This window comes from Cajanus cajan, chromosome 10 (assembly GCF_000230855.2).
Source record: "Cajanus cajan strain Asha chromosome 10, NIPB_CcT2T_4, whole genome shotgun sequence".
In the NCBI taxonomy this organism is placed as follows: Eukaryota; Viridiplantae; Streptophyta; class Magnoliopsida; order Fabales; family Fabaceae; genus Cajanus; species Cajanus cajan.
In genome coordinates, this window is record NC_138526.1 from 35909242 (window position 1) to 35936368 (window position 27127).

The 27127-nt window shown below is 34.3% G+C and overlaps 1 protein-coding gene across 2 annotated transcripts; it reads right to left on the reverse strand.

Annotated features, from left to right (window-relative positions):
* LOC109818240 (putative leucine-rich repeat receptor-like serine/threonine-protein kinase At3g14840) lies at positions 1–25151 on the reverse strand. 2 transcript variants are annotated; one of them, XM_029268789.2, is made up of 24 exons: positions 24344–25148; positions 24085–24250; positions 10505–10576; positions 10299–10367; positions 8038–8109; positions 7884–7955; positions 7631–7702; positions 7456–7527; positions 7269–7337; positions 7115–7183; positions 6932–7003; positions 6423–6497; positions 5160–5225; positions 4437–4502; positions 4316–4351; positions 4148–4191; positions 3415–3803; positions 2422–2617; positions 2197–2328; positions 1759–1877; positions 1439–1649; positions 1095–1332; positions 808–958; positions 1–452 (listed from the first exon to the last, which is right to left on the reverse strand). In XM_029268789.2, the coding sequence occupies exons 1-24, from the start codon at positions 24504–24506 to the stop codon at positions 60–62; spliced, it is 3084 nt and encodes a 1027-aa protein (XP_029124622.2). In that variant the 5' UTR covers positions 24507–25148; the 3' UTR covers positions 1–59. The 2 variants fall into 2 exon arrangements, with proteins under 2 accessions (XP_029124622.2, XP_029124623.2); XM_029268790.2 differs by lacking the exon at positions 808–958 and having other exon boundaries at positions 289–452; positions 24344–25151.
* Between the last annotated feature and the right edge of the window lie 1976 nt (positions 25152–27127).

A 27127-nucleotide genomic window follows, 5' to 3' on the forward strand; every position in this document is an offset into this window, starting at 1 on the left:
TATATATATATATAACAATCTTATTGGAAATTAAGCAAATGAATGTTCATACAAAATATCTAATTATTTTTTTCCCAATAGGAAGAATCAGATTGAGTTGGATTGAGGTCTACAATTGAAGAAGATGAGGCAGTCCATGCAATATTGATTGTCATACTCAATCTTCGTGACTCACTTATTTTATTGTTTTCCATTTGATTGTAAAAGTCTCTCATTAGCTCCAATTTTATTTCATCCATTTCCTCAGTTGTATGTGCAACAAATTCTGGGACCACTAATGCTCCCTCAAGCATACTAAGTACAGAAGACATGTTGGGTCTAAGGTTTGAAGAGACATTAGTGCATAGGAGAACCACTTTGACCATCAACATTACCTCTTTTTCATTGAAAGTTGAACCCAACCTTGGATCAACTAGATCAAATATATTACCTTTATCTTTTAACAATCGTGCCTGTTGAAAAACAAAACAAAAATCAGTCTGATTTGAACGTTTTCTATGGTTGAAACAAACAACTTATAACAATTATTATATAACTATATATGTTTCAAATGTTTTGATTCTTTAACATATGATGTCGGTCATTGAGGTAAACTAGAATTTCAAAAAATACTACAATGATGTCATTTAGATGAGTTGAAGTAGGTAATTTGCTTTTTCTACAAATCACAACAAAGGAGAAAGGCATATAATATTATTCTTCTAGTGGCATAAGATGAAAATTAAATCACAGTTTAACACCAAAGGAAGTATATTGTATGTTGGATGTTTAAAAAAAACAATTGAGAACATTTAGAATAAAAGTTACCCAATCAAGAAGGTCAAATGATTCTTCCTTTAAACGGTGAATAATGTTTCTCTTTCCGGTTATAATTTCCAAGACAACAACACCAAAACTATAAACATCTGCTTTGTCAGTTAGAAAACCATGCAATGCATACTCAGGAGCCATATATCCCCTGCATAATAAAGTAAATTATCTAAAATGATTTTGAATTGGATTTGATAAGGCTTGTTAGTGTGTAGTCTCCTTTAAAAATACATTTTCAAAATATTTAAACAAAAAAAATATGATCTAGCAAGTTAGTAACTCACCAAGTCCCTGCAATTTTGGTGCTTATGTGAGTATTGTCTCCTCCATGAAGCCTAGCCAAACCAAAATCGGATATCTTTGGATTTAGGTCTTCATCAAGTAATATATTAGAAGTCTTTAAGTCCCTATGAACAACTTTCAGTCTTGGTTGTTCGTGTAGGAATGTTAAGCCTCTTGCAATACCAACACAAATCTTTTGCCTTCTTTGCCAATTCAATTTTAAATGGCTATATCTTGGGCCTTTTTCGACAATGGCAACAATTAGACAACAAATCATTTAGCCATGTATGCTACTAAAATTGAATTGTAACATAAAAACAAAGTTGAGTATATAAAGCAAACTCACCAAACAAAGCATGTGCAAGGCTATTATTTTTCATATATTCATATACCAATAACAATTGATCTCCTTCAACACAGCATCCATAAAGTCTAACAAGATTAGGGTGTTGCAAAGTAGAAATCATGCCAATCTCATTTATAAACTCATGGGCTCCTTGCTCCGATGTAGATGAAAGTTGTTTGACTGCTATTGTTGTGTTGTTTGATAGAATGCCCTACATCATAGTATACATTTTGCTAGAATTCTCAGAACACAAATTCAATCATTAATATACATAATATAATAGATAAAAAAAATCAATAGATGTTATATAGTTGGGATACCTTATAAACAGGACCAAAACCTCCTTCTCCAATCTTATTCAAAATATCAAAGTTATTTGTTGCAGTTTTGATTTGATGTAAAGTAAATAAACTAGTTTGTAGATCTAAATCTCTTAGCTCTGCAATTAAAGGAAAAAATGATAGATATATTATGCTATGGAATTTGTGTCATTAAAGCTTTAGGAAATAAAGGTGTTATATCACTACATGTACAATCACAAAAAAAACATTTATATATATATTGGTGTGTTTATTAGATTTTTCATCCATTATCCTTTGGTTTTGTTATGTAGAATTAACAAGATAGATAACTAGAGTCAATAGCTAAATTTCCTGAACAAAAGACACATTAATTTGTGATAGATAATTCTCATATGTCTTGGATGAATGATTGATAAAAGAAATCATGATAGAAAATATAGGTGTATTTGTAATTACCTTTCATTAATAAATACTTCTTTCCTATGAAACGCCTCCACCAAAGTACGCCAATAACAATCAAGGTGATAACAATCACAAATGCAGCTATAATTGCAACAATAACTCCTACAGATATGCTACTTGTAGAGTCTGCTTAATTATTGCATAAGAGCCAAATGAATTAGATAATACCATAAATGTAGTAACTAAAGAAAAAAAAACACTTAGAAAATAACAACCCACCATTCTCAACAGAAATGGCAGATATAAGAGGACCATTTACTGATTTGTATGGGATATATGTTGTCCCTTTGCTAGCCCAATAGAAGCGAATCTCCAAGTCGTTACTACTCACATGAGCTGGAAATTGTTTTATGCATTCCTTGCCAACTCCATGTGCTTCATTTGCAATATTGAAATCCTCCAATACTTTTTTTCCCTACAATATTTCAAATACGAGCTTAAATGAGTTTTGTTAATGAATTCTTTTCAAAATAATGTTGGAATTGATTCCACTAATTAAGTTAATGAACTTATTTCAACAAATTCTATTTATCTAATGCCATGTTTTTATATTTTAACTTAGTAAGATTGTTGACTGTTATAAATAACAATCTTAGAAGTCATACCAACAATAATTTGTGATTGGTTGACAATCTAAAACTATTTTATATAGTTAGTGTATAACTATTAAATTCATTGGAAAGAGAAATTAGGTTATGTCTTGATAGTATAAAATTTGACAATGTAAAACAATTATACATTGTCATCCAATCACAAACCACTATATGTGGTAAGATTATTGACCTTTACAATAATAATTGTATAAGTCATATCAACGATGATATGTGATTAGTTGATAGTGTAAAATTATTTTATACTTTAAGGACATAAACATAAAGACATTGCAAAGAGAAAATAGATATGCATTAACGGTGTAAATTTGTTATCATCCCATCACAAACTACTAGGTATGATAAGATTGTTGACTTTTACAATAACAATCTTAAAAATCATACAAATAATAATTTATAATTATTTTTTACACTGTAAAATTATTTTGTACTATCGGTACATAACCATTAAACGTTTTTGCAAATATGGATTTAATGTTAAAAATTAAGTTCATAAAGGGATCTAAACATTGTTTGATGATGATCCTAAATGAAACTAGTGACTATTTGGTTAAAACCCAAAGTTTTATTGGGTATTTAAAAAATGAATGAAAAACTTTACCTGAATGTATACATCAAATAGACGTCTCCCTAAGCTTCTATATGTGCTATCATCAGTGAACATTATCTCAGCAAAGTGAAGCTTTACTGTGTAGTCTCCATTTTCCAAGCAAAATCCATAATAAGTCAAAGACATGGGAGATATACGTGCATTCATATATAATTCAGCATCAGTCATATAAAGCATAGATTCATTATCTGTGGTGTAGGGTAAAGGTTGTTCTCGTTCGTTAGTATCATTGTCCATGAAGTGACCTGTGTTGCTAAATGCCCAGTTATTTCTACTCTGTTTATATACTGCTGGTCCAGCTGGATCTATATCTTCATCATATGTTATACCTTGAATAGTAGTTTGTTTTCCACCACAATTTATATGCAATGATTTAACATCTAGAAGAAGAAACAATGGGTTATAACTCATAAACAATTAGAAAACTCAAGCTCAAAAAGAAATATTGACAAGAAAATTCATTGAATTATATAGATCTATTCTTTCATTATTTTTTTCATCTTTTTCCTTCCTTCCTTGGACATGAGCTAGCATAGCATTAATTAGCTTTATAGCACTAGAGCACCCTTTTCTTTTGCTGGCAAAGAATCAAATTGAATTTAAGGAATCTAGGCAAAATAAAATTGTTTGTTTGTTGCACTTGTTGGAAAAACAAAAGTACTACAATATTAGTTTGGCAACGTAAGATAATTGAGTTAATAGAAATTACACATTATAAACTTACATTTAGGACATGATCTATTGTTGCTTTCACAAGAAACTGGTCCTCTGATGGAGCAAGTGGAAAGAAATTAAAACATTTAACATAAATTGCTCAATGAAGAACAAAAAGAGCATATATGTTCGTGTTATAAAAGTTATCGGTGTTTGAAATATATAACTATAAGCTTACAAGTTATTATTCCTTGAAAAGCTTGCAAACAAGTTCCTGTGGCATAGAAACAAGATAGTTAACACTCAACTTCACTGAATTGTTAGAAAACAAAAAAGTACATGAATGTAAATATTCGTACACATTTTGCTTGTAACAAGTCTTTGACTCTGGGTTTTCAATACTGAAGTTGTTATACGAGAGATCTCTGTAATGTTAATTCAGAAACTTAGAAAATGAAACTATTTCGTTAGGCCTCAAAAAATAGTTTTAAAATAGAAATGCTTCATTTCTTTCTTTCTATCCAAAGGAAAACTTATAACTCAAATGTTGATGTAGTGATTAAAATCTAACACTAAAAGAGGTGGTTGTGAAGTTGAATTCCTCATCATAACTTACTTTATTATCCTTATTTATTTTCATGATTATTTTTACCATCCAAAATATTATTTAACTTATCATAATACTCTACTACATCTTATTCATTGTGCCAAAAACTATACACATATAATATATAATACATAAGTCTTCATTCACCATCAAATTCAATTAGCTGTTACATATTTTATAATTTATCTTTCGGTATATAATAATCACACTAATATTAAAATTTAAGACTATACTGTCTACCACTAGGTCAACTTTAATAATTTTATATTTGATAAAAGTCAAACCATGAAATTTAGAGGCAAATTAAGGACTAAATGTTTGAGATATAAATATATAAAATATGAAAGAGTAAATTTATAATTTCAATATTAAAAAATAATTATTTTTCTTTGGTAAGGAGAAAAATAAAGTGACGTTCTACAAACATGTCAATTACTCAACGAGGTATAAACGTAACTTTCAAAATAGAACTCACAAATTTCTATTATTGTCGCTTGTCCACTCAGGCACTGCTCCAGTGAGAAAGTTTCCTGTTAAATATCTAAAATAAAATAATAAAAAAGACCAACACATAGGAAATACTAGTTACTAATGAAGCTATCAAAATGATAAATGAGCTAGTTATCAATAGTGATTCCCAGCCATATTTTTTTTTCCTAAAAAATCAAATTAATTTGAATTGTTATAGCGATCATTCTATTAACCTAAGTTATTTCACAAAATTGCATATATATATATATATATATTGACTTAATTAGAGATGTTATCTAATAAATTTATGAAGTTAATAACAAAAAAAAAATCTAGATCCTAAAACTTACTTTTGTCCATATATAAGGATACCATTAAAATAGAAAAAACTAAAGTTCTAGAAAAAAATTTATATGAATAGTTCAGAGCTTTCAAAAACAAGTTCAATATTTGTTGTGTTTGTGCATATTTCACATGAACAAAACATGTAAGGTTTTATTTATGAGCATATTTCTTTTGCAACTTTTCCATTATTTTAGTTGTTGCTTTGGAATAAATTCAGTTATTACATTAAGTCACTAAGTCATTACTAGTTTACTACGTAAATCTTAGATAGAAATTAATTTTCATTTAGATTTTTGTGTGACAAAGATAATTCAAATAAAAAAATGATTTGTTGAATAATTTTACAATGTGAATTTTGAATCTTAAAAAATGAATGATGTAATTAGAAACAAGTGACTAAACAAAATATCAAGGGAGTGGATTGTCATTTACCCAATATTATTTTTTATCTATTTATTTGCATTCAGCATTAATTTTCCCATAGATAATCACTAGTTTTGCACAAAAAGGGTGCATCTTTGCTTCATAAAATTTTCCCATTTCATCACAAGTTTGCCTTGGTCTACTTAAGCTGCATTATGTAGATGTCAATTTTACATGTGTCTAAGTTGTGTTTTCCCTTCAAGCATGCAATTGGACATAAACAACTAATATCAAGGACAACCTCCTTTTGTAATATATAAAAATCTACTAAAGATATTATAAGCAAACAGATTGGGTATAATATTTGAAACCTAATAATTATTTGATTATTATACAAAGAAATTGGTTTCTACATAATAAAGCCTATTATATATATATATATATATATATATATATATATATATATATATAAACTAAATCTATTCAATAAACCAAAATAATATCAATTCCTGTTTTGGAGTAAATTAAATTAATATGTAAAATGCTTAAAAATTCTTACATGTAGGTTGCTTGTGTTGTTAAATCTTTAAGGTTTGTCGATACTTGTCCATTTAACTTGTTATAGCTAAGGTCTCTGAAAGAAATTTTATCCAGAATATGTCAGAAAGTACTATAGAGAAGAAACATCAATATATTTATTTTATAGAAGTGATGACCACAAGAAGCATACTCATGTTATATACGCAAAAAAAAAAAAAAAAAGAGTATAAAATGGATGGAGCCATGATGATCAATCTGATACCATATATCATACAAAATGACACAAAACAAAAAGCATTTGGTTGAGGAGTGTTTTTTTACAAAACTCACTTATTTGGTCAACTATATTTATAGAGCTACATCCTTTCAGTTTTCTCATCGGTTGGTTTAGACTTTTCAAATTGCATGTAAGAAGTAAGGACTCTGTATAATCTTAAAAATAAAATAAGATAAAATTAATACAAGAAAAATTTACAATTAGCAGCAACATAGTATATTATGAGAAAAAGAGTGAATTATAGCACTTACAAAATGTGTAAAGCCAGGGGTTTTTGAAGAAATTTAGACAATGTGTCATTGATATTGCAACTCCTTAATATCCTGTTAAATAATCAACTATGTGAATTCTTCAATAAATAAATATTAATATATGTTGTACTTCACACAAGAAAAATTGAATAAAAATATTAACAATTAAAGCAATTAACTTACAGTGTTGTCAGTGCAGTCATATTAAGTTGTGGAAAAGTTGAATCAGGTCCATTCAAGTCACTAATCCTCCTGCATTTCATATTTTAATGAAGAATACAATTAGAAAGCAATTTTGTGTTGAGAAATGGTTATAGTATAAAAAGCTCATACTTACAAGTCGGTTAAGTTTGGAAGTGAAATTAGTGAGGGAATTGGTCCACTTAAACCAGTCCCTTGCATATATCTTCAAAATAAACATTTCCAATTTTTCATCGTATATTTAAGGATCAAAAATGGAAATAAAATCAAACTCCAATAAATAAATTATAAAAAAAAAGAGAGAAAAAGAAAATGGTTCTTACAATTGCTCAAGACTTGTCCAATTTTGAATAAAATTAGGTATGTTGTCAGAGAACTGGTTGTCACTAATTCGACTGCCTCATATGAGAATAATCATGCAAAGTTACTACTAAGTCATAACCAAAATTGATAATATAATTCATATAGTAACACATAAAATTAAAAGAAGAATCATACAATTCCTTCATTGTAGTAAGCCTCGCAAGAGTTGCTGGCAATTGACCAGTGAAGTTATTGGAGCTTAAATGCCTATAGTAACAAGAAATTATCAACACTAATATTATGTTACACATGAATTTTAACTACTTTTATAGTAAAAGACTAAGTTGAAAGTCGAAAAAAAAAATTATGTCAAACAACAAGAAGACTAAATCAAATGAAACAATAAATTGTCTCTTGATGACAATAAGAATTGAAATGCAAGGCTTACAGTTTTTCAATGTGGGCAAGATTCCCAAGTTCTGGAGGAAGATTTCCAGAGAATTGATTGAACTCAAGGATCCTATGCATTTGAAATTATGTTACATTTAAATGACATATATATACACATAAATATTAATCAATGAAGAAAAAGAAAAACTCACAAGCGTGTAAGATTGGTGAGGTTTGCCAACTCTCTTGGGATTGGACCAGTGAGTCTGTTTCCAAGAAGAGAACTACAAAAAAAAAAAAAAAAAAAAAAAAAAAAAAAAAACATAAATTAGATTCAAGTGATAGGAAGCAAGGTAACATTACAAAAGTGTTAGAAATATATGATAAATTATTAATTCAGATATGTTAGAAATGCATATGGTCCCAGACTATCTTATCCAGCAAGTTAATCTCTACATGATCCAAAATCAAATTTTATTAATTATATGTCTCAGTTATTTCAAGAATCTTACATCCAAAAGTATAAGAAATGAAGAGTAAAAACTCTTTTGACAAATAACAAATAAGTAAAAATAAGCATGTTAAACGCTTAGTTATGCATTCAACGTCCAACATGTTGAGACCATCGTTTACGTCTTTAAGAGTTCATAAATTCAATCCTTATTGACTGTCTATACGTGCCATAAAAAAAACATATAAAGTTCAAAAATAGTCATTGATAAGTGCTATATATAGTAATCTATGTATGTTATAAACCTCTTTTGTATATGCGTGTAGAATGACACAATGAAGCAAAACCAACACATAAAGACAAATATATATAAAAGAAATTTTCAACGCATAAAGCATTGTGTTTAGACCAAACTCTCTCTACTGCATTACCTTTACCAAGGCATTAATAAAGCTTTGAACAAGTAAAAGAAAGATCACAAGCTACAACAACCAAGTTACAAGGCTCACAAAAAGAATATATAATTGAAGTCCATAAATATAAGAAGCCTTGAATAAAGAGTAAAATTTTGTAAATATTGTGAATACACATTCTCATTAGTTGTGCCCAAACTTTGATTAAAAAAAATCTTTTAAACCTTTTGTAACATTTGTCCAATGGACTATCCTAGAGAAAAACTTAAGTTAGAACATCCTTATTACTTTATTAGGAAGTAATTTTCTTAGTGTAATTATTTTATATATCTTCTTTGTGAGAGTTATCTAGAAAACACAAATTTTACCTTACCTTATAAGTCTAAAGAGACTTTCAAAAGCATTTTGTTATGTCTATAAGCCAAGAATTATAATGAAAATATTTGTATTGTAAAAATTTTCAAATTAGTGAAACCCTTCAATTTCTAAATTAACTGAACATAACTAAAGTTGAGTAAACTGGTATAAAAATCAAAGTGTTTTCTTGTCATCACTTTTCCCTCACATTTATTAGACGAAAGACTTTTAAGAACTTATATTAAAATTTTAAAAAGTTATAAAACTTTCACACAAACATTCAATCTCCCTTATGTGTATTTCCTTGTTATTTCACAAGTCACAAAAAGAATAGAAATAGGTGTCATTGTTAGATGGTATATAAGGTGGCCCTCGATGTCATTGTCAGAGATATGGATAGGAGCAGGAGGTGGAGAGAAGGAGAGTGGGCGTGAGAGAGAGGGGAAGGTGTTAGGATTAAGGGACATATTCAAAAAAGAGGAACTAATAAGAGAAGGTAAAAGAATAAAATGAAAAAATCTTGACCATCTTTAAGAACTAGTACATCTAATGGTTAAAAATTGGTGTCCCACGGAGATAACATTCACTTATTCGTGCTGAAATCTGTCTGTCACTTGAAGATTTACTAGGACCATGGTCATGTGGTGGTCTCATACTATATAATGAAAATTTTCTTCCAATATACTTTCTCATATGAAATGAAATTCATTAAAGTCCACTGAATATGAGAGCCTTATTTTTCATTCAGTGGATCTCATTCCAAAACCAGTGAATCTGGCATGAATTTCAACCTACAGAATATTATGTCCATGTGTCAAAAAGTAAAATGTTAAAGGAGTGTTCTCCTAAATTTATATGCTCACTCACTCTCACTCTCACACACATACACACAATGCCACGCATATCCTTGTGTACGTAACAAAGTCATATGCTAAAGACAATCTCTTTCCGTCCCAAAATAACTAGAATTTTAACATTTGAAAAAGTTTCAAAATGACACATGTTCGCAATTTTGAATACAATATTAATTAGTTTTTTTTTAATTTACTCCATTAATATTTCAGTCATCACTCTTAAAAATAATAATACATTAATGAGAAAGTTGCCTATTTCAATAAAAGTGTATTGAAAAGTGATATAAATTTATTATTATTGTTAATCTTTATGCAAAAGTCTTAAACAACCATATTTAATTTGAAACGGAAGAAATATAATGAAGATAATTCATAAGTGAAAAGAGAAGCACATGTACATTTTTCGAAGGTTGGAAGTGCCCCATTCTTTGGGAATTGTACCACTAAGGTAGTTGCGGCTTAGTTCACTGTACCAAGAGGCAAGAGGGAAAACAAAAACGAAAAATGAAAGTGAAATGAATCAAGATTCATATATAGTGATAAAGTAATTAACATATATACACAATTTCATTGTCCTTAAAACAAGAGTAATACTATTACGTACATCTCTTGGAGATAGGGTAATCTGATCAGTTGTGGGGGTAGACTGCCTTGAAGATTTTGTGACTTTAGAGCTCTGTCACCAAAAAATAAATTAGAAAAAAAATATCAAGATAAGCGTTTATGTAGCCATCATAAGAAAAATGATAATAACGATATTCTATTTATTTTTAAAATTTATTTTAGCCTTTTCTTTTTTAAAAGATTTATTTTAATCATCTATCTTTTGAACTTGGGTCTATTCATTATTTCTAAAGTAGTGGTGTTTTCAACTTTGCAACACGATTTTGATTTTGATTTGATGAATTCAAGAAATGAAATTTATTTCAATAGATTCATCTACATGAGAATAATAGAACCTAATTAATGTTTAAATAAAAAAGATTATAAATGTACTATCCGTACCGCTATGCTGAGCTCGAGCTCGGTATCTCAGCGCAGAGTGACCTCGGACACGCGCTAAGCGACGTCAACCCAACACCCAAATAGGTCATAACTGATCTCAGGCCCAAGGCCTAATGAAACCCTAATTCACACTAAGGTACATGCGTTACTTATACGAGACTCATACGTCCACAAACACTAACTTTAGCATCAGAGTCTCTTTTGTAGGTACCACCCCCGCCTTGGAACAACAATCGTACCCTGTAAAGGAGGCTCACCGATCTTACGCAGCAGATCGTCCCCTACGACCGATCTCCGGTAAGAACATTTAGCGCCCATCGTGGGACCCGAACCCACGACCACAAGGTTAAGAGCCTTGAGAGGAGGAGGTGGCCCCCCTGGAGACCCGAAGAAAAAGAAAGAGGGGAGAGAAAGAGGTTAGGGGGACCTCTGCCCCTCAAGATACCGAGGAGGTGACCTCAAAGGCTGACGATGTCGGCGCGGTTGACCTCACTAGGAGTCCCCCGCCTGAGGGGAGCTCCCCAAGCGGCTGCCGAGGAGGTTTCTCAGGCTGCTGAGCAAGTTGCTCAGGCCATCGAGCAGGCTGCCCAGGTCACCGAGGTTGGTGCCTTGCTTTGTGGTTTTTCTTCTATACTACCTTTTTCTTGATTTTTGTCTTACGAAGAAATCTTTGTCTCTTGTAGGCGGGGAATGCTACCGAGGTCCGGGCGGCTCCAAGCTCGGGGGCACCTGGGGTGGGCGCCCCCGTTGCTGAGCATGAGGCGCCTGCTTCTGCTTCTGCTGAGGCCCGCGGCAAGGCTCCAAGCTCCGAGGTCCCGACACCTCCTCCGCCGTCACTACAAGAAAAATACAAAATAGCGACCGAAATTAGCGACCGAATTTTATCGGTCGCTATTTTGCGACCGAATTAGCGACCGAAATTTATCAGCCGCTGTTTTGCGACCAAATTAGCGACGGATTAGAGTGGTAGCGAGAAAATCGGTCGCTGTTTAATTGTGTTTCATGAAAATATTGTTTGCGAGCGACCAATTTTGAAAATAATTATCAAACAATTGCGACGTGTTTCATGAAAATATTGTTTGCGAGCGACCAATTTTGAAAATAATTATCAAACAATTGCGACCGAATTTAATTCGGTCGCTAATACTAAACTTTTGAATTTTTTAGCGACCAATTAGATTTCGGTAGCTAAATTTTTTTTATTAAATTTTGAACCAATGTGGCTTTCCCACGTGCGCTGTGATGAATGTAAATATTTTTTAACTAAAATTACAAAGCCAGGTTTCGATCCCTGGTTGTGGGGGTTATGAGCCAACAACCATACCGCTATACCAACTTGATTTCTTAGTATTCTTGGGAAAGTAATATATATATATATATATATATATATATATATATATATATAATACAGAAGCTTATAATTTTTATTATCTTATAATTTAATATTGGATTTCTTTTGATTATAAAACATAGTAAATAAAATCTAAAATCTGTATCAGTTTCTTTGATAAAAATATTTAATTAATTTTAATATATAATAAATTTAATATCAAAATATTTATCTGGATTTGAGTTATAATTATTATAATCTTTTGATTTAATATTAGATATCTTTTGATTATAAAATATAATAAATAAAATCTAAAATTTGTAGCCAATACCTCGCCCATCGTTTTGGAAAGGATTGCTCTCTGGTGCGGTTGGACCACGTGAGCGCTTCGGAGGATATAGACTCATTGTGGAGCGCGGGGGTGACCTCGGAGAAATTCTTTCCCAAGGGTTCGCTGAGCTCGGCCGATCAGGCTATGATCGAGACGGTCGGGCCAGTGGAAGGCCTTGATTCTGCCTAGGTCTTTCTGTAGAGGACAATGACTATTGTGGACCACTTGAAGCACAAGTGGGCCAAGCAGCAGAAGGACCTTGAGAAAATGAGGGGTCGAGTCCAGCCGCTGGAGGAAGAGAATAAGGCCTTGGCGGCTGCCCTTGGTGACGCCAAGTTGCAGAATGAGGCTGAGCTTCAAGCTACCATGAGGGAGCTGGTAAGAGTTCAGAAGTCCTTAGAGATTGCTCTAAGGTCTAATGAGACTTACGCTGCCCAAGTGGGTGAGTTGCAGGAACTCTCCAGTTCTTCCTGGGGTCGGGTGCGTTTCTTGGAAGACGAGGTGACTTCGCTGAAGGCTGATCTGGTGGCAGCGGCCGAGAAGCGTCTTTGTGACGAGGTGCTTCTTGGTGGAAAAGAAGAGGAGGTCGCCGCTCTGAAGGTGGATCTTGCGAAGATGGCTGAGGCGAAGGCAGAACTGGAGACGAAGCTCGTCGAAACTGAGCGGGCTCTCCTGTTCAAGCACAAGAAGGGATTCCTCAAGGCAGCTCGCCAGGCGAGTCTACTTGCGTCGGGGGTCGACCTCTCCGTTATGCATGTGGAGAAAGAGGTGCATTTTGGGAAGCTGGTAAAAGAAGATGACCTCCCGGATAACTCAAGTGATAACGCCTCTACCTAGGCCATCTTTGTCATAGTTCAGTTTATTTTGTTCTGCTTATTTTTTATTGCCTTTGGATTCATGTGTTGAACTCTTCTAACATTGTCGTGTATATATCATTTTTCGAGATTTCATCCTCGCGCTTTCGATGGTTCTATTTGACCTTCTATTTTTGAACTTATGTGTTTTGCACTTGTGTTTGTTGTGCTTTTTTTGGGGCTCAAACTTGGCCTGGTGCAAATAATTCGTATTAAAGTTCGAACTCGACCCTTGGTGAGATAGAACGATCTAGACCGAGATTCAAACTCGACCTCTGTGTTAGATAAAAATAATGTATACCGAGGTTCGTACTCGACCTTGGGTTGGGTTTCCTTTTTAAGGTTCAAATTCGACCTCAGCGGAAAGTAAGATAATTCGTAATAAGGTTCGAACTCGACCTCGGCTTAGAGTGAAATGAATCGTACCAAGGTTCGAACTCGACCTCAGCGTAAAGTAAAATAAATCGTACCAAGGTTCGAACTCGACCTCGGCTTAGAGTGAAATGAATCGTACCGAGGTTCGAACTCGACCTTGGCGTAAAGTAAAATAAATCGTACTGAGGTTTGAACTCGACCTCGGCGTAAAGTAAAATAAATCGTACCGAGGTTCGAACTCGACCTCGGCGTAAAGTAAAATAAATCGTACCAAGGTTCGAACTCGATCTCGGCTTAGAGTGAAATGAATCGTACCAAGGTTCGAACTCGACCTCGGCGTAAAGTAAAATAAATCGTACCAAGGTTCGAACTCGACCTCAGCTTAGCATAAAGCATCTTATGGTAAAATAATGTAGAATTAAGAGAATATGAATGGAAAAGAATAAGTTATTTTATTGATATTATGTGTGCCTCTTTAAAAACCCTCTCAGCCAAAACCCATTTTTCTATTTTTTTGGGACAAAAGACTGAGGCAGGAAAAGAGTGCACAACTCATTCTTACAAGTTTAGCTGAAATAAAACTTAAGATGCGTGGCATTCCAAGTCCGCGGGATGACTTTGTCGCTGAGTTCTTCTAGTCGGTATGTCCCATTTTCTAAGTCTTCTACAACTCGGAATGGGCCACCCCAGTTGGGTACAAGCTTTCCTTCTGATGTGTCTCTCCGTGCTTCGCCTATCAGTCGTCACACCAAGTCACCAACTCGGAAAGAGTGAGGTCGCACTCGGGTATTATATCTTCTGGAAGCTCAAAGTTTGCAGGATTCTTCATGAACCCAAGCTTCGTCTCTGAGCTCGTCAATCAGGTCAAGGTCGACCGCTATCTCTTGATCGTTCTACTCGTTGTTGAAGACCTGGCGTCGATGAGATGTCTCCCCGACTTCCACTGGGATCATTGCGTCAGCTCTGTAAGTCAGCCTGTAAGGCATTTCTTACATTGTTGACTGGGGGGTGCAATGGTATGCCCAGAGGATGCTGGGGAGTTTGTCGGCCCATTGTCCTTTGGCGTTCCCTAGCCGCTTCTTAAGCTCTCGGAGAATGACCTTGTTGGCGGCTTCGGCCTGGCCATTGGTCTGTGGGTGTTCCATCGAGGTCGGGAGGTGCTTAATTCTGAGTTCTCGAAGGAAGTCTTCGAAGCTCTGCGCAATGAATTGTCGGTCGTTGTCGGTAACAAGGGAATGCGGAATTCCAAACCTACATATGATGCTCTTCCAGGTGAACTTCCGTATATTCTCAGTGGTGATCTTGGCAAGTAGGCACACCTCGATCCACTTGGTGAAGTAGTCGATTGCCACCAAGAGGAATTTGAGCTGACCTTTCGCGGGGGAGAATGGTCCTAGGATGTCCATTCCCCACTGGGCGAAAGGCCACGGAGACATCATCTGGTGAAGAGCTTCAGGTGGTTGTTGGTGCGTGTTGCCAAACTGTTGGCACTCTTTGCATCTTTGCACGTAGGTTTGGAAATCTGACTTCAAAGTGGGCCAGTAGTATCCAGCTCGGAGTACCCTGGTCGCCATCGAGCGTGCTCCAGAATTCATGCCACATATACCTCGGTGGATCTCCTCGATGACATAAGCAGCTTGAGGGGCAGTCAAGCATTTGAGCAATGGGGTGGAGATGCCACGTTTGAACAATTCGTCTCCGACAATTACGAACTTAGCCAACCTTACCCTCATCTTCCGAGCTTCTTCTTTATCCTCGGGTAAGACTCCTGCCTTCAAATAGTTCCAAATGCCTGTCATCCATCCTTGTTCTTCGCTGTCGCTAGTGTTGACGACCTTGTCATTTAAGCTAGGTGAATGCAAGGTCTCCTGGATGATGGTCCAGTGTTGTCCAGGGCATTTGGTGCTAGCGAGCTTTGATAGGAGATTGGCTCTGGTATTTAGCTCTCGCGGTACATGATTTATAGTGAACTCGTCGAAGGACGAGATCTGCTGTGATGCCATGTGGAAATACCGTTGCAGAAGAACATCATTGGCTTGGTATGTCCTGCTGAGCGGCTCTTCCATGAGTTTTGAGTCGCTGTTACAACTCACTCTCCGTGCTCCGAGATCGTGAGCTAACCTTAGCCCTGCGAGAAGTGCTTCGTACTCCGCTTGGTTGTTGGTCACTTTGAAGCCAAACTTGAGAGATTTCTCCAAGGTAACTTGATTTGGACCTTCCAGAATAATACCTGCACCACCACCCTTAGAATTGGAGGACCCATCAACATGTAAGATCCATACTTGTTGTTCATCGGCCGGGGTTGGAGTTAGCTCGGTCACGATGTCTGCTAAGCATTGGGCTTTGAAGGGGCCGCGAATTTCGTATTTGATGCCAAACTCAGACAGCTCTACTGACCATGATATCATTCGTCCGGCGAGCTGTGGCTTTCGCAAGATTTGTCTGATTGGGTAGTCGATTTTGACGACCACCTGGTGGCTTTGAATGTAAGGTCGGAGACGCCGAGCCACGGTGACAAGTGCCAGTGCTAACTTCTCAATCATCTGGTATCGTTTCTTCGTATCTTGGAGCACTCGGCTGATAAAGTAGATTGGCGTCTGCACTTTCTGGTGCTCTTGTACTATCACTGCGCTGATTACGCCTTCTGCCACGACCAAATAGAGGAGGAGGTCGGTTTTGTGATCCGACCTCTATAGGATTGGTGGAGTTGTGAGGAAGTCTTTGAAGCTCTTGAAAGCCTCTTCGCATTGGTCCGTCCACTCGAAATTCTTTGGGTTTCGCAATAGGGTGAAGATGGGCCCTGCCTTCTCCGCCAACCTGGGGATAAAACGGGACAGGGAGACCAACCTTCCTGCCAGGCACTGGACGTCTTTCACGGTTTGAGGGCTCTGTATCTAGATTATGGCTTTGCACTTATCCGGGTTGGCCTCTATTCCCCTGCTAGTAATCATAAAACCAAGGAATTTACCTCCTTGGACGCCGAAGATGCACTTTTCTAGGTTGAGGCGCATGTTGTGTTTCCTGATCTGGCTGAATACCTCGGTCAGGTCGGCAGCATGACCTTCGGCCAAAGTGGTTTTGACCACCATGTCGTCGACGTAAACCTCCATGTTCCACCCAATCTGTTGGTGAAAAACTTTGTCCATCAGCCGCTGGTAGGAGGCCCCTACGTTTTTTAGACTGAATGGCATCACTCGGTAACAAAAGTTGGCGTGGTCTGTGATGAACGACGTATGCACCTCATCTGGTGGGTACATCATGATCTGGTTGTACCCAGAGTAAGCGTCAAGGAAGTTGACGAGGGCGTGCCCGGATGCTCCATCAACCAGCCTGTCGATGCTCGGCAAGGGGTACGAGTCCTTGGGGCAAGCTTTGTTCAAGTCGGTATAGTCAATGCACATGCGCCACTTCCCCGAGCTCTTCTTTACCAGGACCACGTTTTCCAGCCACGTGGTGTATCTGACCTCGCGGATGAAACCTACGTTCAGCAACTTTTGCGTCTCGGTGATGATTGCCTCTCGCCTCTTGCCACCGACCTTCCTCTTCCTTTGGGCCACTGGTTTCGCCTCCTTGTGAATTGTCAGCCTGTGACAGATGAAGTTAGCATCTATACCTGGCATGTCGGCGTTCTTGGAGATTTTGGCTTCAAGTTGTCGTCATAACTCCGGGTTTAGCTACCTGCTTATTTTGGTGCACTGTCCAGGGAGGTTGCCGATCTGGATGTCGTCAAGCTCATCGATGGGAGTCGGCCATTCTTCGTGAGAGTTCAACCTCAGATCTAAGTCGGTGATGTTCACGTGGGCGATATGGGCCACAATGGGAGGATCACTTTTGCGGCGCTCCTCGGATGATGAGACCTTCAAACTTTCGGCATAACACTGCCAAGCTATTTTCTGGTTTGCTCTGACAGAAATAATCTTGCCATCACTCCCTGGGAATTTCATGGTGAGGTGCGGAGTAGACACCACTGCTCCGAGTTGGTTCAACGTCGGTCTTCTAATGATGATATTGTAAGACGTGTTGGCTTCCACGAGGAGGTATCGGACCATGATCCGCCTTGAGTCGGGAGAGGTTCCGAAGGCTGTCAGCAGGTCCACGTACCCTCGAGTGTGAACATGATCTCCTGCAAAACCAACTAGAGGTTTTGTATGAGGTTGGATAAGGGAGTGAGGGATGTCTAACCTGAGGAACGTCAGCCAGTATAGGACGTCATCCGAGCTCCCTTGGTCAATCAACGTCTTGTGCACCTCCCAATTAGCGACCTCCACGACGATGACCATTGGATCATCCTGGTTGGGGCAGACGTCGGTGTAGTCGTCGTCGGTGAAAGTTATCAATGGTGTGCTTTGGTGCGAGGCCGAGGTAGTGGAGTGGACATTGTTGATGCTGTGCAAATGTCGTTTTCGCGCCGAGCTGCTGGAGCCTCCCCTGCGAAACCACCTGTAATTGTGTTGATCACACCCCGCAAGGGGGCCGAACCTGTTTCCTGACTTACCTCGGCCTGCACTGCGCCACTAGCATTTTGCTGGGATCTAGAGGGTTGGTCTGTGCGGGTGCCTGCACCTCGACCTCGACCTCGCCCTCGTCCTCGCCCGTTGTAGCCTCCACGGTGACCTTGGTGTCGCTGTACGTACTGCCCAAGGTATCCCGCCCGGACGAGCTCCTCTATGCGATCCCTGAGGGTGCGACACTCCTCGGTTGTGTGACCATAGTTCCTCTAGTATCGGCAGTGTTTGGTTTTGTCCGCGTTGTTGGGACTGTGTCCAGTAGGTGGCAGGGTGAGCAGGTTAGTGTTGTTGGCTTCTTATAGGATGTGTACTCGGGGCACGTTCAGGAGAGTGTAGAAGTCATATCTCCCACCTTTATTTTCCCTAGCAGTTTTCTTGAACTGACTGCCATTAGTGACATTCTTCTTGTCTTTGTGACCATGGTCTGGCTTTTCTTGTGATTTGCAGCGAACCTGGTCGCGAAAGGCGGAGTGCTCTTCCATCTGGATGTACCCGGAAGCTCGGGCACGGAGTTTGTCCATGTCGCGAGGAGCTTCTCGACACAGGCTGTCGATAAACGGTCCTGGCTTGAGTGCCATGAGCATGGCGTGTAAGGCGACCTCGAGATTCAAATTTCAAATCTTAACCGAGATGCTGGCAAAGCACACCATGAACGTCCGCAGTGGTTCATCATCGCTTTGTTTGAGACTGGCCAGAGAAGCTGATGTAATGTGGTGAGGCCGGCTCGTTGCATACTGCGCCGTAAAACGTCTGACTAGAGTGTCGAAGTTGTCAATCGACTCGGCCGGTAATTGGGTGTACCAATTGAGGGCGACTCCCTTGAGCGAGGTCGGAAAAACCCTACACAGGACAACATTGTCGTTAGTGTATAGGTTTACCTGTGTGACGTATAAGTCAATGTGCTCGTCTGGATCCGTCGTGTCGTCCTAGCGGTCGATGTGGAGGGGCTTCCAGCCAAAGGGCAGAGGCGTCTCCATGATGTCGTCCACAAAGGGGTGGCGGCGAATGCTCGTCCGATTTCCAAGTGCCTGGGTAGGAGCGTTGCTGACTTCAGGGGCCGACCAGTTTGTCGGTGCGTGAGACCGATGTGTGGCAGGCTAGGGAGTCGGTGCCCTAGGCGCGGTTGGGGGTTGAGAGACCGAGTGCCCCTCCTCTTCGTGTTGACTACTCGGTTGAGGGGGCTAATCAGAAGGGCGCCGAGGAAGCTGAGCGCGAAGACCTAAAAACGCTCTGGAACTCTCCAACGTCACCCTTGACCCAATCGTAGCCAGAGATGACGGGGAAGGGTTCCCTGGGTTGGTTCCCACCCTTTTTCTTTTCTGCGGAGGCCGTCTCGACGACCACTGCCTTGCCGCGCGCCTTGCCTTTACCTTTGGCCGGCGCGGACGGAGCAGCACCACTGCCACCAGCCATTGAGAATAGGGAATATTGGAGAGGAAAAGAAAGACAGAGAAGACTAGTAGGTGGGAAGAATGGAAAGAGAATACAGAGAAAATGAAGTACCTGGTACTCCTTTGGTATCGACCTTAAATACGACGGAGTTGCTGGAAACGACGACGACAAAAGCAAACGGAGGTGGTGGGAGCAGAAGTGCAGAAATCGCCGTGCACAAGAAGTCAAAGAAGTTAGAGAACGAAAAAGAGTAAAGTGAATGGGAAGTGGCGTGGGAGAAAGAAAAGGTTTTCCCCAAAATTCAAACGGCCACAACACGTGTTATCCAAGGGACAAAACTGGCGACACATTTAATGAGCCCCATTATGACGAGCACGACCATCATTGCATAACCGTCACTTCCCATTAACATGTTGCCTGCACGTTTTCGAGAACGAGGCGACGGTTATGACACATGGCGTCTTGACAGACAAGCGTACGCGAAGGGTCACGACCCTTCGACGAGCTCGGTTTTAACTCCTCGACCCACGGTCTTTGGAGCTCGGGGGGCTAGTGTACTATCCGTACCGCTATGCCGAGCTCGAGCTCTGCATCTCAGCGCAGAGTGATCTCGGACACGCGCTAGGCGACGTCAACCCGACATCCAAATAGGTCATAACTGATCTCAGACCCAAGGCCCAATGAAACCCTAATTCACACTAAGGTACGTGCGTTACTTATACGAGACTCATACGCCCACAAACACTAACTTTAGCATCCGAGTCTCTTTTGCAGGTACCACCCTCGTCTTGGAACAGCAACCGTACCCAGTAAAGGAGGCTCACTGATCTTACGCAGCAGATCGTCCCCTATGACCGATCTCCGATAAGAACAATAAATATTATAAAAATTGTCTGAAAAATAAATCTCTCAAATAAAAACAAAGTATGATATTAGATTTTTTTCTTCTATTTTTGATTGCTCATTTGATTTATTTTCACATAATTTTCATTATGTTCATGACTTTTTAATTCGAGCATCAATTAGGTTTAATAGTTTACATGTAAGGGAATTTAATTAAACAAATTTCATATCATTCAAAAAAAATTTAAAATCGTGTCCAAAAAATGAAATGCTTAATAGATAAAGGACCATGATTAAGCTTAAAAATAAGATAAAGAACAAAAATATAATTTATTCTATAAAAGAGTCACTAGTTGATGAGTCTATGCAACTGTATATAGCATAGTTTTAAAAACCGGACCGGTCATCGAACCGGTTAAGGTACTGGGTCAGTGGGTCAAAGGTTGAACCGGTGGGTCATTAGTTGAACCGCATGACTTGGTTTTTATTTATTTTTATTAAAAAAATATTCATATTAAATATATTTTATACTTATAAATTTTAATAAATTCATATCTTATTTTAAATTTCAATTTTTCTATCTTATTTAAAATTATTTTTATTTTTATTTTGTAAAAAATACATAAAAAATTACATGTTAAACGGTATATTAATACAAATTAAAAATATAAATAATATGACATATATAATATGCTTACAATTAATATCACAAAATAATATATGTAATATTTACATAAATATTATATTATTAAATATATAATTTAAAATTAATAATATATTATAAAAGTTATTTAAGTTGTATATATTGCAAACAAATATATTAGAACAAGTAGTCATTGTTATATTTAATAAGACTCCTTGCTTTTTCATTAAGAGATTCAATTTTCATTATTATTTTTTGTAGTTTATGATCCCTTAAAAAAATTTAAAAAAAAAAAAAAGAAAAAAAAATGGTTGAACCGGTTTGACCCACCGGTTCACCGGTTGAACCGGAAAATTGACCGGTTCAATCCGGTTTGAAACGGGTCGACTGCATAACCGATCCAACTTAAGATTCGGACCGGCTGGACCACCGGTTCCCGGTCCAACCGGTCCGACCGGCCGGTTCGGTCCGGTTTTTAAATCACTGGTATATAGTAACCATTAACAAATTATGTGTTTACTGAAAATTAAATGATTGTATAAAGTGTTAACTACAAGTGTTTAAAGTATCATGTTGCTATATGATTCTTAAAAACATTAAAATTTTAAAAATAAATATTATTTATCTATCCTATAATGATTGTATGTATCAAAAAATATTAATTTCAAAATTTTAATTACAAGGTTAAAAATAATTTTCTATAAAGGTTATAAAACAATTTTTTATTTATAGGACTTTACATTACCAAAATTAGTTATTTCAATTTTTAATCAAAAGGTTAAAAAAAAAATTTATAAAGATCAAAATTAAAAATTATTCATTTTATAAGAGTTAAAAATATATTTAAAATTTAAAAGAAATAAAAAAAAGTATGTTACATCTAAATAAATATAAAATCAATAAACTCCACATCTCTTAAAAAAAATGTGTGGTATATTTATTTATTTATTTATTTTGGTTAGATACTTGATATAATTCAAGTGGTGTTTAGTGAACTATTTAAAGGAGCAAAGTTCAACAACATATACATAAATATATTTTTAGTTTGTATAAATGAGTGAATTTTGATTTTATTTTATCTATTTTTTTTACTATTTTAAGATTTGTTAATATTATTTTTAGTTCTTGTAAAATGAAATTTTTTTATTTTTCTTTTTATAATTTTTTTTTTATTTTCATCCATCTAAAATCAAATGTCAATTATTTTCATCCCTTTGAAATTAAACATGAAATATTGTTAAATTTTAGTGTGAAACGTGCTAGTATGCAAACTTTACGGTTAAGCTTGTAATGTTTGCAGACTTCATAAACCAAATCAAAAAAATTGTTATGATCATACAAATTAAAAAAAAAAAATAGTCTATATTCATGCAAATTGTGAGCTTAACAAGTTGTGCGACAAATATTATTATATAGATGAACCTTGTATTAGTTCAACCTCAAGCCCAGTTTGGACTTTAGGTCAAGAGATACTTAATTATTGAAAAATATGAAGTTGTGTTTAGATGATAGATTTCAAAATTTGTCAATTTGAAATTTGAATTACTTTAATTTAATTTTATTAAATTAATTCAAAAATTTTAAATTCTTAATTTAAATAAGATAATTTAATTTTTACCATTTAAAAAAGTTATTGTTAAATATATATATATATATATATATATATATATTTGAAATTTTAATATTAAACCACTTTAAAAAATAAACATTTTTTTATTTTTTTTAATATTTAATAATTTCAAAATTTTTATATTAGACAATCCTTAATAAGTAAAAAAATTTATTAATGTTTGTCATGTTAACATTGATAGAGAAAAGTTATAAGAGAAAGAAGAGAGAGAGAAGATAGTGACAGATGGAGAGAGATGGAGGATAGGAAAGAAAAAGGAGAAAGAGAAAGGAGAAGTGAAGAGAAAGAAATTCAAGAATCGGAAAGAGGACAAGGGAAAAAAGTTAAAATAATGAAAATCAATTTCTTTTGAAATTCTACCTTTTAAAGTAATTAAAATACTTTCTTGAATTACTAGAATTTCATTTTTATTTAATTTTTAATTTAAACAAAATATTTCATTTTAAAGTATTTAAATTCACTTGAAACGAAATTGCTTTCTTAAATATTTATTTAAATACAATATTTGACTTATCACAGATACAGTTTTGTATTGTCCAACCTTGTATCTTTTGAAAATTAGGTTAACTTACGAGTCAAACTTGTATAAATTCTTAGACAAGACTTTAGATTTAAACAATTGATTATAATGTTCGATTATATGAGATATGATTTGATGGTTGAAATATTGACTATTTAAAAAAGAAACACTAATGTATTAGGACAATCCATGATGAAAAATAAAAAAATGAAATAATATTTTTCATAAATTAAAACTAGTTTATAAATTATATAAAAAAGTTAATTATAAATGATTTTATAAAGTAATTTTAACTTATTCTATTTTTGGTTCCAACAAAAATGCTTACAAAAACGTTCATCCAAAGAAACTCTTCCTCCAAAAGTAGGAAAAACACATTTTCAATAAAACAAATATTCTCTCTATTTTTTTTAATTGACGTTTAAGATTATACACAAGAATTAAAAAAATAATTAATATTTTAGTTTTTCAAAATATTTATTACCTATTTTTCTTTTATACATTTTAGGTGGTTAAGTACATTAAAAAATGAATAGATATATTGTTTAATAAACATACATTAATTATCAAAAATGAAAAAGAAAATTAATAAGTCATTAATCTTAAAAAAATTAACAATAAAAAATAAATAAATAATAGTGTTAAAACGATTATGAAAAAATTTTGGAAAAAATATAATATATGTGAACACTTTTTTATTAAACAATCAACCATAGTTTAAAAATTTAAAGAGACAAGAGAAAAAGCACATACATTTTCTCAACATGGCAGAAGCTGTCATTGGGCACTTTGCAATTACAAATAACCATATCGGCCATTTCTTCATGGGTAGAAGTGCTGTTCCAGCTGCATGGATCTACATTGAAGTCCCAACCCTCATTCTTACCAAGTGTTTTAGCTATATCCTTCAACGCTAGCACTAAAATAAACACACAAATTTAAGTGCCATAATAAGCAACGTGACCACATAAACAATATTTTGGTATACCTATAGTTATGTGGTCGTACGTACCTTCATTTTGTGGCAGCATGGTGGCTCCAAAAGCAAGGCATGTGAAGCAAATGGGAAGAAGTGAAAGGAGGAAAAGTTGAGAGGAAATGGTGGTCTTCATGTTGATTAACATTGCAATGGACAAAAGAGAAGAAGAATAATAATTTAATGAGAAGACAAACATGCATTAAAGGAGGAGGGAGTGTAGAAGGGTTCAGAGAAGACTTTGAAGTCTCACGAGACGTGCAAATTAAGGACCAGCTAAGAGTCTAAGTCAACCATACCAACTAAGTGCGTGGTTTGACTCGTTTCCATGTATAGTTTAATTTATATATCTATTCTAATAATAAGGAAGATTACTTTCATTTTTCTCTTTTCACACTTTACTTTCAATAACTACACATTATTTCTAATAACCATATAAACTATTAAAAGAAATTTGTTATTTTTTTTAATATAGACACGTAATTTTATTTTATTTTTATATGTACTAGTGTAGCATAAAGATATCTTCTTTTTTTTTTCTATCTTTTACAGAACATAAAGGTAATTATAAGTTATACTATACTAATAATAAATAAGGTGAAATATTAATAAAGTAATATTTTACCAAAATAAAATGAAGTAATCATATTTTTGTAGATGTTTATATATATAAAAGTATTTTATATTAACTATTTATAACCGAGTACTAATTAAAATAATCAGTAATTTTAAGTTAAAGTTTTGAGTACGTGATTATTTTGAAAAGAATTGTTGTTGCAATAGTTATACGAAAAATTTATTAAAAAATTACTAACGATATATATATATATATATATATATATATATATATATATATATATGTAAATTAATTAAATTCTATCGATAAGTTGTTAGTTTAAGTGTTATTATATTTGATCTCTATAAATAAGATTTTATACTTAAATTTTATAAATAAAAAATATAATTAAATATTTCACATCAATAACAATTATAAAAAAATAATAATTAAACTTTTCCATCAATTGCGGGTGAAGGGCAGTGTCACCAAATAACAAAACTTTTGTTAATTTGGGTTGGCGAAGGGCAGTGCACCAGTAACATCTTTTGTTAATTTGGGTTAGGGCTTCGGACCTAATTACGAATTAAGGTTTTGATTAAATATGAGTGCAGTATCAATAATTTTAATATCTAATTTTATGCATTATCTGCTTTATTTTTTAATCATAATATATCGTAAAGTAATCAATATTGTCATATCTTTTAATTAAATTATCTAAGTTCATACTCCTAATCTTAGATATAAAATAAAATATATTAAGAAAAAATACTTATTTTTTGTTTATTCATGATTTTTTACGAAAATTTAATTATTGCTTATGACGATAGATACTTCATGTCAATGTTATAGTTACTATATATAGAAAAAGAGAGTGAGTGGAAGAGAGGAGAGAAAAAATCTACTTATTTTAAGAGTAAATTTATTTGATTATCCACATCAATTTGAATTAATAAAATGGTAATTTAAATACTTTTTAAATTTTTTAAAAAATTGTAGACTTAATCTATTGATTAATTTTTTTTTTAATTCGATAGTTAGATCAGTAAAAATTCATGTTGAATATAAGTTATTGAGTTGAGTAAGTTTATATTATATTATATTAATATATATATATATATATATATATATATAAGAATGATTCAAATAACACTAATGTAAATTTTATCAACTATAACATAACTCAATAACTTTATATTAAATGTAAATTTTGTCGATCCAACCGTTGAATTATAACTTCATATCACTACCGTTGAATTATAATTTCATATCACCTTGTATGTCTATGTCAAATTTTGTTAAAGTTGAATAACAATTTGAAGCTAATCAGAGTGTTCATATTTTTGTATATTTTAAAATGAATATATTACATTAATTTTAATCTATAAGAATTAGGAAATTAGGTATCAAATCATCTTGAATTAATATAAAATTTTGTATATATATATATATGATCTTAGAGTATGAAACTTTCAATCTAGCAGTAAGTTTTAAAAAATTCACATTTAATATAAAGTTATTGAGTTATGTAATAATTGATAAAAGTTGAATTAGTATCATTTAAACCCTCTATATATATATAGAGAGAGACGGGGAAACCCGTCAATTTGAATTAATGAAATTAAATATCAAATAGTTTTTAATTTTTTTTAAAAATTTGCATACTTAACCTTAGTGACGAATCCAAAAAATTTGTTAAGTGGGGGCAATAAAATTTTCTATATCACTTTTATTAAAAATATAATAATTTTTTAGAAAATATATTTTTATGGTAAAAAATTTAAAATATCTTATTTTTATAAATTATGATTATCTTATAAATAGAGTAACATTTTTCCCTTTTTCTCTTTCTTTTTGAGATTATATTTAAGTATAATTTTATAATTTCTTTTTGTGATTTTTTTATAAAGATAGGAAAGATTACAAAGATGGTCACAATGAAAATTAACTTATTTTAGATTAGGGGAATAAAATGATAAAAATTAATAGGATAAAAATAATAAAATTATTAATTTGTTTTCTTTTAGTGTCTTCTAAATTTCTACTCTCATTTAAAATCAAAAATATTTTATGAGTACAATGTCTATTTTTTTTTATAAGAGTAAATTTCTTTATTTAAATATGTTTAAGTTATAAAAAAAATGTGTGAGAATTACTTTGATGTTTAAGTTAAAAAAAATAGTGTGACAATTTCTCTTATTCCTCTTAATGTGGATCCTCTCACATAATATATATATATATATACATGATCAAAGAATTAAAAA